At 36.3% G+C, this 12,537-nt stretch overlaps 1 protein-coding gene across 2 annotated transcripts in view; it reads right to left on the bottom strand.

Annotated features, from left to right (window-relative positions):
• LRP2 (LDL receptor related protein 2) overlaps positions 1–12,537 on the bottom strand; it is a 122,468-nt gene that overhangs the window by 56,763 nt on the left and 53,168 nt on the right. For both annotated transcript variants that reach the window (XM_065670450.1, XM_065670451.1), the window contains exons 26-32: positions 11,651–11,899; positions 10,097–10,308; positions 9,375–9,559; positions 8,222–8,450; positions 6,964–7,141; positions 4,881–5,009; positions 1,299–1,465 (exon numbers count right to left, since the gene is read on the bottom strand). In XM_065670450.1, the coding sequence (XP_065526522.1) occupies positions 1,299–1,465; positions 4,881–5,009; positions 6,964–7,141; positions 8,222–8,450; positions 9,375–9,559; positions 10,097–10,308; positions 11,651–11,899 (1,349 nt within the window). The remainder of the gene's footprint in view (positions 1–1,298; positions 1,466–4,880; positions 5,010–6,963; positions 7,142–8,221; positions 8,451–9,374; positions 9,560–10,096; positions 10,309–11,650; positions 11,900–12,537) is intronic.

Below are 12,537 nucleotides of genomic sequence, written 5' to 3'. Positions count from 1 at the left end.
ACTAGAGAAAGACTTTTTTTCCAGAGAGTGAGCCATGACTGACACAGGTGTGTCAGCTGTGAGCAACAGCAGCCTGAGTCCTGCAGGTCTGGGGTACAGAACTGGGGACTGCCCACAGTCATGCATCTGTCAGGCTGAAGCTCAAGACCTAACTAAAGTACAACACTAACCCACACTCAGCCAGCAGAGGCAACTGGCATTTCACTTGCCAGCTCTGTTAATAGATATATCAGCCCATGACCTCCAGCACAACTGTTCAACCTGTTGTAAATGTCAGCTGTATCTGCTGGCTGAAATTTGTCAAAAACATTTTTTCAGACTGCACAGAGGATCAAACAGATTCCTGAGAATTTATCTAGTTCCCTTGACAAAGGTTTGCTTAAATAGGTCTATTTTAATACTTCATGGGAACTAGCCATTCTAATCTCCAAAGAAACAATAAATTATAATTCCTGTATGAGTGCCACAGAAAAGGCTTTAGAATGAGTGGTGCTTTTTTTTTTCTTTTTTTTTTTTTTTTTGTACTTCAAACCTGAAAAATGTAAAGGAAATAGGTTGGGAGGAAAAAAAAAAGCAAAAAAACCCTGCATAAATCTTGTGTGGGTGAAAGGTAACAAATTAGGGAACACATAGTTTCTTAGCTCAGGACAAGCGTTAAAATCATTTTGACAAACGATTAGGATCAACTATTAAAACTCAGCTCAAACTACTTTTCAGATCTAGAAAACTTACATATGCTACCTCTAAATTGTGGTGACTTTGCAATCAATTTATTCTATTTAAAGAAAAAGTTGCCTCTCTACTGTGTTACTTTATTAGAGAGCTCAGGCTAGATGTGTGTATCTTCATTCTGATCTTTAATGCCACTGTGTCCCATGTACTGCTCACATGGAGAGCTATTCTGGCTGTGTTTGCAGAATTAAGTCCTAAATCAAGAGAGAGGAAAGAGTGGACTATAGCAAAGGGGAGCTGAGAATATGGTTCTGTCAAGGCTTTCTGATATTTCCTGTTCACATCTCTGGCTGAGCTAGAAATACCATTAATCAAGTATTCCAGCTTACAAAGGTGAAAACTAGCTTACAAAAGAGATTAAGCTTCTTTATCTTATCCTAGGAGGGAAAACAAAACAAAAAACATCCCCAATCAAACAACAACAAACCAAACACCCCACATTTCATTCTTTGCATTTATATACATCAAAATTCTTAACTGCAATCCTAATATATTTCAGTCAAAAATTTTAATTTAAAATAAGGAGTCTTATTTCAGTGCACATTTGAACACAAATACTAACTTACTGGATTTTCAACCCAATAAATCATCTGTTCAGAATCATCAAAGTCAACATCAACACCATTTTGAACTCCTGCTATTGGAACCATTGCATCATTCGTCTTTTCCTCAGGGTTCAGAGAAATTCCATAAATTATATTATCTCTTACAGCAATAAGGAAAGGGTGTTCAACTGTGAAAACATATAATGTAGTACAGAGTTATTTCTGATCAAGAAAATGGCATTACAATATGCTTCCCCTCTCCCACCCAAAAGTTCCACAATGCTCAGAATGGTTGAATATTGTCAGTGATGTTTCAAAACACTTACCTACAAGCTGTGCCCATACTAGGAGTGTGGTTATCAGTTATTGTAACTGTTTTAACATTCAAAGTTTCAGCACTGTGCAATCACAACGCACATGCAAGCAAATTCTGAGAAGGAGAATGTAAATAAGGCAGGATCATTCATTGCTGACCAATCTCTGAGAATGTGAATCAGCAGGACAAAGCTCTGAGGCTCTCCAGGACATGCCTGAGATGATGGGTTCTAATGCCTACTGAGCAGGACTCACAAGCAAGGTACAATGTCACAGCAGCAATTGCTGATCTTTATTATATTGTAAGTGTTCAAGGCCAGGTTGGATGGGGTTTTGAACAACCTGGTCTTGTGGAAGGTGAAAGACTTCTTTTGTTTTGATCTGGGGGGGGGGAGGGGTGGTTTTTTATTATTATTTTCTTCACTGGCTGCTTAATACATTAATATAAATTTTGCAGTAAAATTTTTGACAGTAAAAAACACAAGCCAACACATCATTGCACTTCTCAAAAATTATTCTCCATACTTCTCTCTTGCAGCTGGAGCTATTTGTCAAATTTGACATAAAGTTAGATATTGTTTGTCTCAGCAGAAAAATCGCATTTGGGCCAATAATTGTCTGAAGACGTACAGCTAGCTCTGTCAAATTCTTGGACTTCTTCCATTCTCCCCACCAAAGAATGCGGCATGCCAGTGCTCTTGTATAAAACATTTGCAAAGAACAGCTAAATTTATGTGAAATTGTTCCAATGCATACAAGACCCTAGAGTCATTATTCCCTTTCTAATTGTACACACTACAACACTACTGAATCCAGCTGAGATACAAATATGCGAATTCTCTAGGCTACACTGTTTGTACTTTACAAATTTGATAATCTCATTTAAAACAAGTATATTCTACACCAAATTTTTTTCTGATTGCTTCAAGTTTACCACCTGTGCAAATCTATACAGTCTGATTATTCCTCATTCACATTAATGGACAACAGAGCAAATTTGCTGAGCTATACAGATCTAAAAATCTGTGTAGCTTCAACAGATAGACATTAATATAACTTCTGCAATCTTTAAATGTAATAATATATGTTTACATGAAAATTATGATTCATAGAAAATATATTGTTATATTAAATATGCAAATTTGCCATATTAATACCAGATTTTAACATACACAAAATACTTGTTTTGTTTCCAAGCCCGCTTGGTACGTTCACTATCTTTAATGTCAACATGAAATGCAGCTTAAAGTAAAATACATGCAAAGTCAATCTTATCAGCATTCTTCTTACGTAAAGCTAGAAATAGTGCAATCCTAGAATCAATGCCTTTCCATCAACCTAAAGTCAGCAGCATTTAATATGCGAACTAAGTAGGCAGAGACCATCAACATCATTGTTTTGTAGAGACACTGGGCAGTCATATGGATGCAGCTCAGTTTAATCTTCTTTCTGAAAGGTTGTGCTGTCCTTTTAAAGTAAACAATGACAGCAAAGGTAAGGATAATAGCAAATATTAGAAAAGAAATGGCAAGTGCCTAATCCTTCGCAATCACTAGCAATAATTAAAAGCTTATACTGTGAAAGGAATCAGCATATGTCTTATAATATTTTCTGCTGTGCTGACCGTCAGCAACTTTTTTAATTCCCGAAATCTGTAGCTGGTTTTTACATACTGTTTTAAATGTATAAATTCCATCTAAAAAGAAAACAAATTAGCCCAAACAGTATAAAAGAACTGTGCTTCACGAAAAGATATTTTCGTATCTCTTACACAATTTATAGTCAGCATTTATGCAATTTATAAAAGGGCCACAACTGTACCTAAAGAGACACAGGGAACTTTGCAAAATGTGGGAAATAAAGATAAGAATTGTCAACAGCTCAATTCAGTAACTGAACTGGGTCCAACTCTACACATGCATGTGCTTCGTCACTGCCATGTTCCATTTCTTTCATGATATCTCTATAAGCCTTCACATACTAAAACCAGTACAGATTTCTAAAGGGAACCCTAATTTTTTAAATGCATCAAACAAATTTTCATTCCATTTCAGATTATATAAATGGTAATTCTCTTACTGCTGGTGTGAAAAAATGGGAATGCAATATAGATCTTTAAAGAACACACTGCTAAGTACCAAACAGGAAAGCAGCATCACATGGCTTTTAAAATTTGGGCAGTTTAAAAAGAAAGGATCTTTTGACTGACAGAGATTTGTTGTATTAGCTCATCCCAAAGCCAGTTTCTACTTAAATTTCAGTGATTTGAAGCTTCATTTTCAGGGAGGCACCAAAGCATACTCCATATCTGTACAACTGATGAAAAATTAATAATCAATGCTTTATCTGACAAAACAAATCAGGTCAATTTTCACAAACTGCCTACCAGTACTTAGAATTTTTGTGACTTTTAATCAGTTGGCTAAATGATTCTTACAAATCATTGAGGTCTGCGGCCTGTTCAAAGAAGGTTCAGCAGTACTTTTTGATACAAAGTTTTATCTGCAAAGGCTAGCTCGGTTACAGCTGCACCACCTGTAGCATCTGCAATTTTAGGCTGTGTTTCTAAACCTCCTGCATTTGATGTACTAAATTTTTCCACAACAGAACATGTACCAGGCTGAAGGAGAGCTACTGACACTGTTTATCCTGAAGGACCAAAAGGGCATAAGAAATGGGCACAAACTTGGGAAAGATTATATTTGAACAGAAAAGCAGGTTTCCAAATATCAAAACCATGAAGTTCAGTGAGTTTTAGAGGCAAGAAACCAAATTAATCTTAAAATGCAGCTCAGTTGGTGAAAGACAACATGATATGGTAGTCAAGGACGAAAAGGAAACAGACTTGAGTGACCAAGAAAGTCCCTTCTTGTTCTGTATCCCAACATTCTTAGAACTGCAACTCTTAAAAACAGGTTTCTAGGCTGAATATGTATCATGAGAACAACATTCTGCCAGAGTATGTTTTTATTTTTAACTGATACTAAACTCCTTCTAGACTTATTCCAACATCAAAACATTCAATGTGTTCAGAAATTTTAAACTGTAGCTTCTTCAAAGCACTTTGACATGCTAGAAGAACATCTGAATCTCTGACTGATTTGTTTTGAGAACCTGGCTCCAAACCTTTAGGCAAAGTACATTCCATCCGTCCTACTGCCTGGAATGACCCCAAACTTTGATTTCATGACAACATCCCACAGATCTGAAATATGCTTTTTGCGTGACAGAAGGATGGATTTGATAGTGTCAGGTCTTTCTTTTCATCTCTCACTATTACTTCCCTACCTCTCATGCAATTCCTGTTATCAGGAGAAAGCATCCATCCTGAAGGACAAGCACAGGAAAAAAAAAGTGGTCCAGATGAAGAAAGCAAGCAGAGGTGGCTACAGGGGGATGCTGCACAAGAATTGATGCCTGAAAAGAAAAAATGAAAGTATTAGCAGTTGTAACAATATGAGCGACTAGAAGTAATATTCAATCTCATTGCTACTGATAATACTAACCCAGCAGTAAACCAAGCTATTTCCTTAAAATTGAAAAACTAATTTATTTCTAAGAACCACAATTAATACAATCTACTCGTAATAGGATATAATTTCTTCACGTGAAACCAGTACCATTATTACAGTCTTTTCTTTCTTTCTTCCATTTTTTATGCATGACAGAAAACCTTTCAAACTCCTTTTCAAACTTTTCTTAACTACACCAGGATTTTCAGTCTTTATCATTATAACCCTTCTAAATGAGGGACTTAAATTATTTACTGAAGCTTCTTTGAGAAAACTAAAACCATAAAATAGTCACCTGTTCAAAGGTAATGGGAGTTCAATGCAGAATTTCTTGGATCACTATGTAGGGGGTCACTACTGACTGCTATTATTACTATACACTAAATATATAACCATTTAGATCACTTCCACAAAATTGCTGCTAAAGAGGATTCTTCAGAATGACCCATCCTCATAGGAAAATAAAAATCAGCTCTTGAGTATGACCTTAACAATTGCAGCAGGGCTCATTCTAAGAAACTTGGAAATTCCAGGAAATGACACAATTGTTCTTAACATAAAAAACTATCAAGGAATGAAACCAAATTAACAAGATGACAATAAAATAATGGCATAAACTCAAACTGTAAGAAAATTATTCATCTCATCAATATAATAAATCTAAACTCTAGCTGGTGTAAGAGCTAACAGTTTACAAAAAAGAGTAACAGTTTTAATACGGCATCTGGAATTTCAATCTGCAAATAATCAGCATATTCTGTTCAAATAATCAGCATGTTCTGTTAATTTGTAAGTGCTTTGTTTTCTCCTTCTTTGTCTGGCCACATAAAGTACAACTGAACAATTCCAAGTGAAAAATCATAAAAGGTACTAATTTAATATAATGAATTAAAATAAGCAATTTTCTCCACCAGTGGTAGAAAATTTTTTATACCTTGGGTTATAAAATAAAACCTCTTAAACCAAAACTATGATGTATAAATTAATGGTACCCTCTTGTCACTGAACAATTTGTAGTGAGAATGCTAAGGGGCTTTAGCTGTGAACATGATTATGTAAGGTTTGGTTCCAAAACAGACTTAGCCCTAAAATTACTAGCAGCTTACTCAGACACAAGTGTTCACCCTCCCCACTATGAAAGTTTTAAAGGAAAAAAGTCAGTCATCATTACATTTATTAATCAGAAACACTCCATACACAAGAAATAGAGCAGAAAATGAAACACAACATTCATGTCAAAATATTTCCCCCTCTACAAGTCACACCATGAAATGACAAAAAAGTCCAATTTAGAAGATAACTCTACCTAACAGAAAGAAAAAAAAAACAAATTGCTTTTTAGTGTCTTTCATCTCCAAAAGATCACCTGAATTCAGGATTTAGCAGAAATCCTGAATTAAATTAAGCAGTTTATTTATTATTATTTCATTAAGTAAAATAAAACAAAAGTGCTTTCAGAGAAGGTTAATGACAGTAGTCTTGTTTAAAAGAATAATTTCATTAACATTTGAGGAACTGAGTCTGGTATCAGAGCCAAATCTTGACAATTAGAATGTTTTCCAAAAATGCTCCAATTTTCTTGTAATAACATTTAAAACAAAGCACAAGCACATGGTACATACTACTTCCCTACTATTCTTTTTGGCTAGCCATTAGAATTACATGCTACCTAGGTTACTCTCCCTAAACATGAGGCTGTACAGGCTGAAATGACCTTCTGTTTCAAGTCAATAGTATGAATGATTTGCTTGGTTTAACCCAGCCCATTTCCTGACAAGACCGATTCCAGAAGAGCTTATGCATGACACTGCTGCATGGCTTAATTTTTGTCATTACTAAAGTTGTTTTGCTGAACTTACCATTAGGCTGCTTTACAGGATGGACTGCCACAAGCCCCAAAGGCTGATGAATGTTATAAATCATAACTGTCTGGTTTCCTCCATGCCATTTATTGGCCCGAATTACTCTATTAGTATAACGGTCACTCCAGTACACAAAATCTTCAAAGATAGTTAGAGCGTGTGGATGCTGCAATATCTAAAAGGCAAGAAAGTTTAACGATTTAGTTCAGGAGATACTTATATGTAAAGCTTGCAATGAAGTAACAACAGAGCTAAGCATAATTTTAAAAAATAAGAAAAACGTCACTGTGTCTCAAAAGACATTTTTGAGAAAAAGAACATGAAATACCATCTACTGCCTGAAAACAAGGCATTAATTATCTGGGAAATATACTTTTTCTTTGAAATGAAAATGCTAAATAAACCCTGTGAGGTGTACAGCATGAGGGATTAACAAAGCAGTCTAACTATAAGGCAGAGTACCACAACAAATAAAGACCCAATTCTATGTTTCCACAAGCACAAGAGGAAATCTCTACTGAGAGTTATGGACCTGTCAAGACCTCGTATCTCTGATAAGCTGCCCTATAATTTACCAGAGGGTCAAAGAAGGTGGCTTATCTAAATTTCAGAAGACCACAAGTCAAGACAATTGCACTGGCTTCTATTTCACAAGAATTGTCTCTCTAGCTGAAAATAAAAGCTCCAAGGTTCAGTTTTGGGGAATATAGATGAGGTTATTTATACCAGCTTACGTGTACCAACTGAACATCTGAACTGCTGTGCTGGTACAGTGAAAATGCTACAAGCTGCCAGCAGCAGTTCACTGAGAGGCAGCCTTTAAGAGGGGTGGTCTATGAAGTGCCCTGCACACAACAAGTCCTGACAGCACACAATCTTTCACTGCTGCCAAGAATAGTAGCAACCATAACTCACAGAAGGTGACCAGGGAAAGTTCTTCCAGGTTTTTTTGTGCTGTATTTGCCTATAGCAGTGTCAGATGTCACCTTTAGACTTCATGCATGCAGACAGAAAGACAGAATACTCTAAAGCACCAAGTCTACACTCAGCTCCAGATTCTGTCAAAGATCTCCTGAGAGACTGTGAATAGGATATGCACAGCTGCAGCAAGTAGCTAAAATACTTCGTATCTGCTTCACCCAAGTCTTTTGAAGAAAAATACATTCAAGGCTCTGACAGTGCAATGACAGTGGAAATAGGTTAGGGACTACCTGGAAGGACATGGGAAAACAATGATCTCTTATTAATGTCTTACCAGATCGCTTGCAACCACCTGTCGTCTGTTATTTCCATTGTAATCACAAAAATCAATATAATCAAGATAAGCATCAGCAAAATAAAGAAGCTTATTTGGGTAATCAATGGAGAGTCCATTGGGCCAGTAGATTTTATTGTTAATAATCACTGTTCGCATTTTGCCATCCATGCTGGCTTTTTCAATTCGAGGGTTTTGGCCCCAGTCAGTCCAGAACATTACATGAGCACTGAAAAAAGTAACCTGTGGTTACCAATCTGAAAAAGAAACTAGCAGCCTATTGAGAAACATCACACAAAGACACCTTAGCAAAAAAATAGAAACAACCTTTTAAGAAAAGTCCTACACAATGATAATGAAATTATTCATTTCAGCAATATGTTGACTTAAGATATTACTATAATTTCTGTTGTAAAGTCTTTTAATACTTCTATTGCTGTTTCCATTTCTCCGTAATAGAAGCATATAGAACCTACTGCTATCATGGGTTTTCAAAGTTGATTATAATCTGATCCTCCAGTTCCTAAATAATCATTCAATATGGGTTTGTATTTTTACAGGCATGCATTGATTATGTTAACAGTGATATAACTGAAGAGCCCCACATGGCTGGCAATAAGTGGACTTCAAGGCACTGAAGAGCTCAAAAACAGTAGAAGTTTGTAGATGAACAGCACAAATCATAATATTTGACTTACTCTATGCCATTTGCTGCCTGAAATGGGAAAGTGATTTTGTGATAACTTTAATAGAGTACAGATAATTATTTTAGATTTGGGGCTATGAAGGAACGTGTTCCTTTGCTAGGTAGGCATACCACATTATGTTACATAGAAGTGTGTGGTATACCATTAACTCATAATGACATGTCAGAATTTTAAATTAATAGTTCCAGGAAGCAAATGTAGGAAAATCTGTTTTACAAGAAAAATGACATCTTGCTACAGTCAACAGAGCAACACATTGAAAAATCACCACAGACTTTAAAAATTGAACCAACTCTGCAAACACTATTTTAAAAAAATCTTCGTAAGTTTTCTCTTGCACTTGTCATTTGCAATTATAAAAAAATCTGGGCATATCTCTAATCTGAATATTGTCACATCATAAATTATGCATCTTTTCAAAACAAACATAAAAAAAAGAATCTTACTCAGTTCTGGGATCTAACACTAGTCCCCTTGGGTTTGTTACATTTTCACTGATCAGCACCGTCCTGTGGCTCCCATCCATTTTAGAGACTTCAATTGTTTCCAGGACAAAGTCTGTCCAGTAAAGATTGCGACCTACCCAATCTACTGCTATACTTTCAGTCACGGTGACACCACTGTCAAACACCTGTTTATTAACAAAATATTAAAAACAGAAAATGAGAGAGAGACAGAGAGAACAAACTGGTTGATATTAATTTTTTACCTGTTGCATTTCAATAGATATGGAAAATGGGGAACCACTTTTAGATCTCTTATGCAGAATGAGTCACAATGTACACATCCAAAGTGCTGAGAAACACCCAAACAATCCACATCTCCAACACTTTTAGATCTCTTATGCAGAATGAGTCACAATGTACACATCCAAAGTGCTGAGAAACACCCAAACAGTCCTACTAACTTCAATGGCTCTACTGAAGAAGTTAGCACGTACTAATAGGAAAATCAAGCTATACCCTGATGTTAAAAAAGGGCTTCCTGAAAGCATTCAGTTTTATTTTTCAAAAAGCTATATGAAATGTTGACTAAGTAGCTACAAAGTTGCTTCACTTTGTCTATGTTATCTCTCTTCTTACTGTGCTGGGATTTCCCTTTCTTAACTGGAGATAGTTTCTTCATTTTCCCTCTGCAATAGAGAGACAAGAATAATGGCAAAACTTACTATTTTTCTGTCAGTCCCATTTTGATAAGCACTCCAAATTTTATCCTCTGTTGTATCAGACCAAAAGATACGATCTGTGACTGAATCAAAATCAATAGCCACAATATTCCTCCCATCCCGAACCAGAGAATAAATACTGTGTGACTGAGAGGTGATGTTGTCCACAACAATTTGGTTACGACTTGCCACCAGCAAAAGAAGATTTCCAGACTCTGTCAAAGGAAGAAAGAAATTAAATAAACCAATTCAACAGTAATTCTGTAAGAAAAAGAAACACTGCAAAATTTGATATGGCTTTATACCATCAAAGCTATTTTCTCTAGATACATATATTGAAGGGACAAATTCACATCAATTCTTAGGCAAAGATCATAGAAGGATAGAATAGTTAGGGTTGGAAAGGACCTTAAAATCATCAAGTTCCAACCCCCCTGCCATGGGCAGGGACACCTTACACTAAACCATGTCACCCAAGGCTCTGTCCAGCCTGGCCTTCACCACCAGGGATGGAGCATTCACAACTTCCAAAGCAATATTGTATCATATCCAGTCTGTCCATCCTCATCTACCTTGGCTTTTCTCCACCTTTTCTCCATCCTTTACTCTTTCTACCAGACTCCCCTTTGAGTCTCATATCTGGACTTCAGGTCCTCTTCCCCACTGTCCAGCCAGTTTGCTAGTTGGATGCCATAAGGACATCCAACACTCATTCCTCCATAAGCCACTCTCAGCTCCCAGTCCTGATTCAACCCCCTAAGTTCTTTGTACCACCAGTTATTCTACTCAGCCTGGTTCTTGCTCCCTTTTAGCCAGCCAGCTCTTTTTTCCTACATTTTGACTGCATGGGGACCAGGAAAGAGAGTAAACGGATTACAGGAAAGCCAGCTGCTTGCTGTGGATAGATTACTGTGCAGCAGTTTACACTGGTAAACTGCTGAAAAACAACTGAAGAATAGCAACATAAAGACAGCAAACTATGAGAATCTCCCTATTAGTAAGGGCCAAATATATTTGCAGGTAAATTGCAAGAGCCTTCCACAACCTGAGTATATCCCTAAACCAGAAAACCTGTGGTGACAAATTCCACTGAGTATATAGCTCCTCTGTACTGTCAGTGTACTATGCAAGAGATACAGAACAACAGACACCTAGGCTGTAGCAGTGTTGTTTACTCTTCAGAAGTGAGCAAGTATGGCATAGGTACTAAGTTTTGTGAAAGGCTGGGATTTAAACACTGAACTTTGTAAAGAGCAAAATTTTAACCTATGGCTTACAGGTGCCTGGCACTGCTATTTTCCAGAGTATTATTTTTAACAACTCCAGGGTTAAAAAAAAATACAGGGTTAAATTTTACTTTAAAGGTATTAATTTCAAGGAAACAATAGTTTCCAATAAAACCCTCAGATGACAGTTTTAATACTCTGGGTCATCTGTCTTGAACTTTAAGTGGCTGTTTGCATCAGGTCTTTTAAAAAAGAACAATATGAAAATGGTAAAGCTGGATATTTTCCAGACACTGTTGTAATTTTTTAGGTTGACATCAATGTTCCTCACCTGCTGCTTTACAAGTCTTCCCATTGGTTTCTAAAATGTATCCTTCATCACAGTAACACCTAAAAGACCCCCTCTCATTGTAACAGTGCTGACTACAAAAGCCTGGAGGGTCACATTCATTAATATCTCCACAGGTCTTGGAGTCATTTGCAAGCTGGTATCCAAAAGGACAGGTACACTGAGCTCCAAAGGGTCCTTGAATACACTCATGAGTGCAGCCAGCGTTATTGTCAGAGCAGCTCTCCTGATCTGAAATGGCATTGGGGAAGGAAATCAGAAAATAGTTAATAAAAGCTTCTTATGCTAAATTTAATACTTTGCAATTGCATTACTAGCCTAAGACTATCACTAAAACATAACTGCACAATCATCAGTTATGCAATATGAGACTTATGCAAAATCTAACACACACAATGCACATAAAGGCAGGTAACAACATAGTATGTACTACTGAATCCCATTAAATGGATACTAAACAGAAGGCTTATCATTTATAACAATTTCTTTTAAACTGCAAGAAATACACAAAAAATTAGTGTACCAATCCAAACCTAAAATTGTATTAATAAACAGTAATTTAAAATCATTTATAATCATACCTGGCTGGGGTTCATCTGAGAATGTGCATTGATTAAAAAGAAGGAAGAAAGAAGGAAAGAAAGAAAAAGGTTATGCTCAAATCAATTCATAATCAACATAAACACAAATTCTAGTTACACATGAGCTTTTAGATTTTTTTCATGATTTTTGAAGTTAGAAATTTGAAAGAAAATATTAAGGACTGCATCACATTTCACCTGAACTTAAAGCATACCATGCTTTAGTGAACATGTTCAGGGACACAAAGCTCATTCCCATATTGCTATATAAAAACCTATATTGAAGTC

The sequence above is a fragment of the Lathamus discolor genome, chromosome 3 (genome assembly GCF_037157495.1).
Source record: "Lathamus discolor isolate bLatDis1 chromosome 3, bLatDis1.hap1, whole genome shotgun sequence".
NCBI lineage: Eukaryota > Metazoa > Chordata > Aves > Psittaciformes > Psittacidae > Lathamus > Lathamus discolor.
The sequence above is the reverse complement of the archived record's forward strand: the minus strand, read 5'-3'. Positions and strand labels throughout refer to the sequence as shown.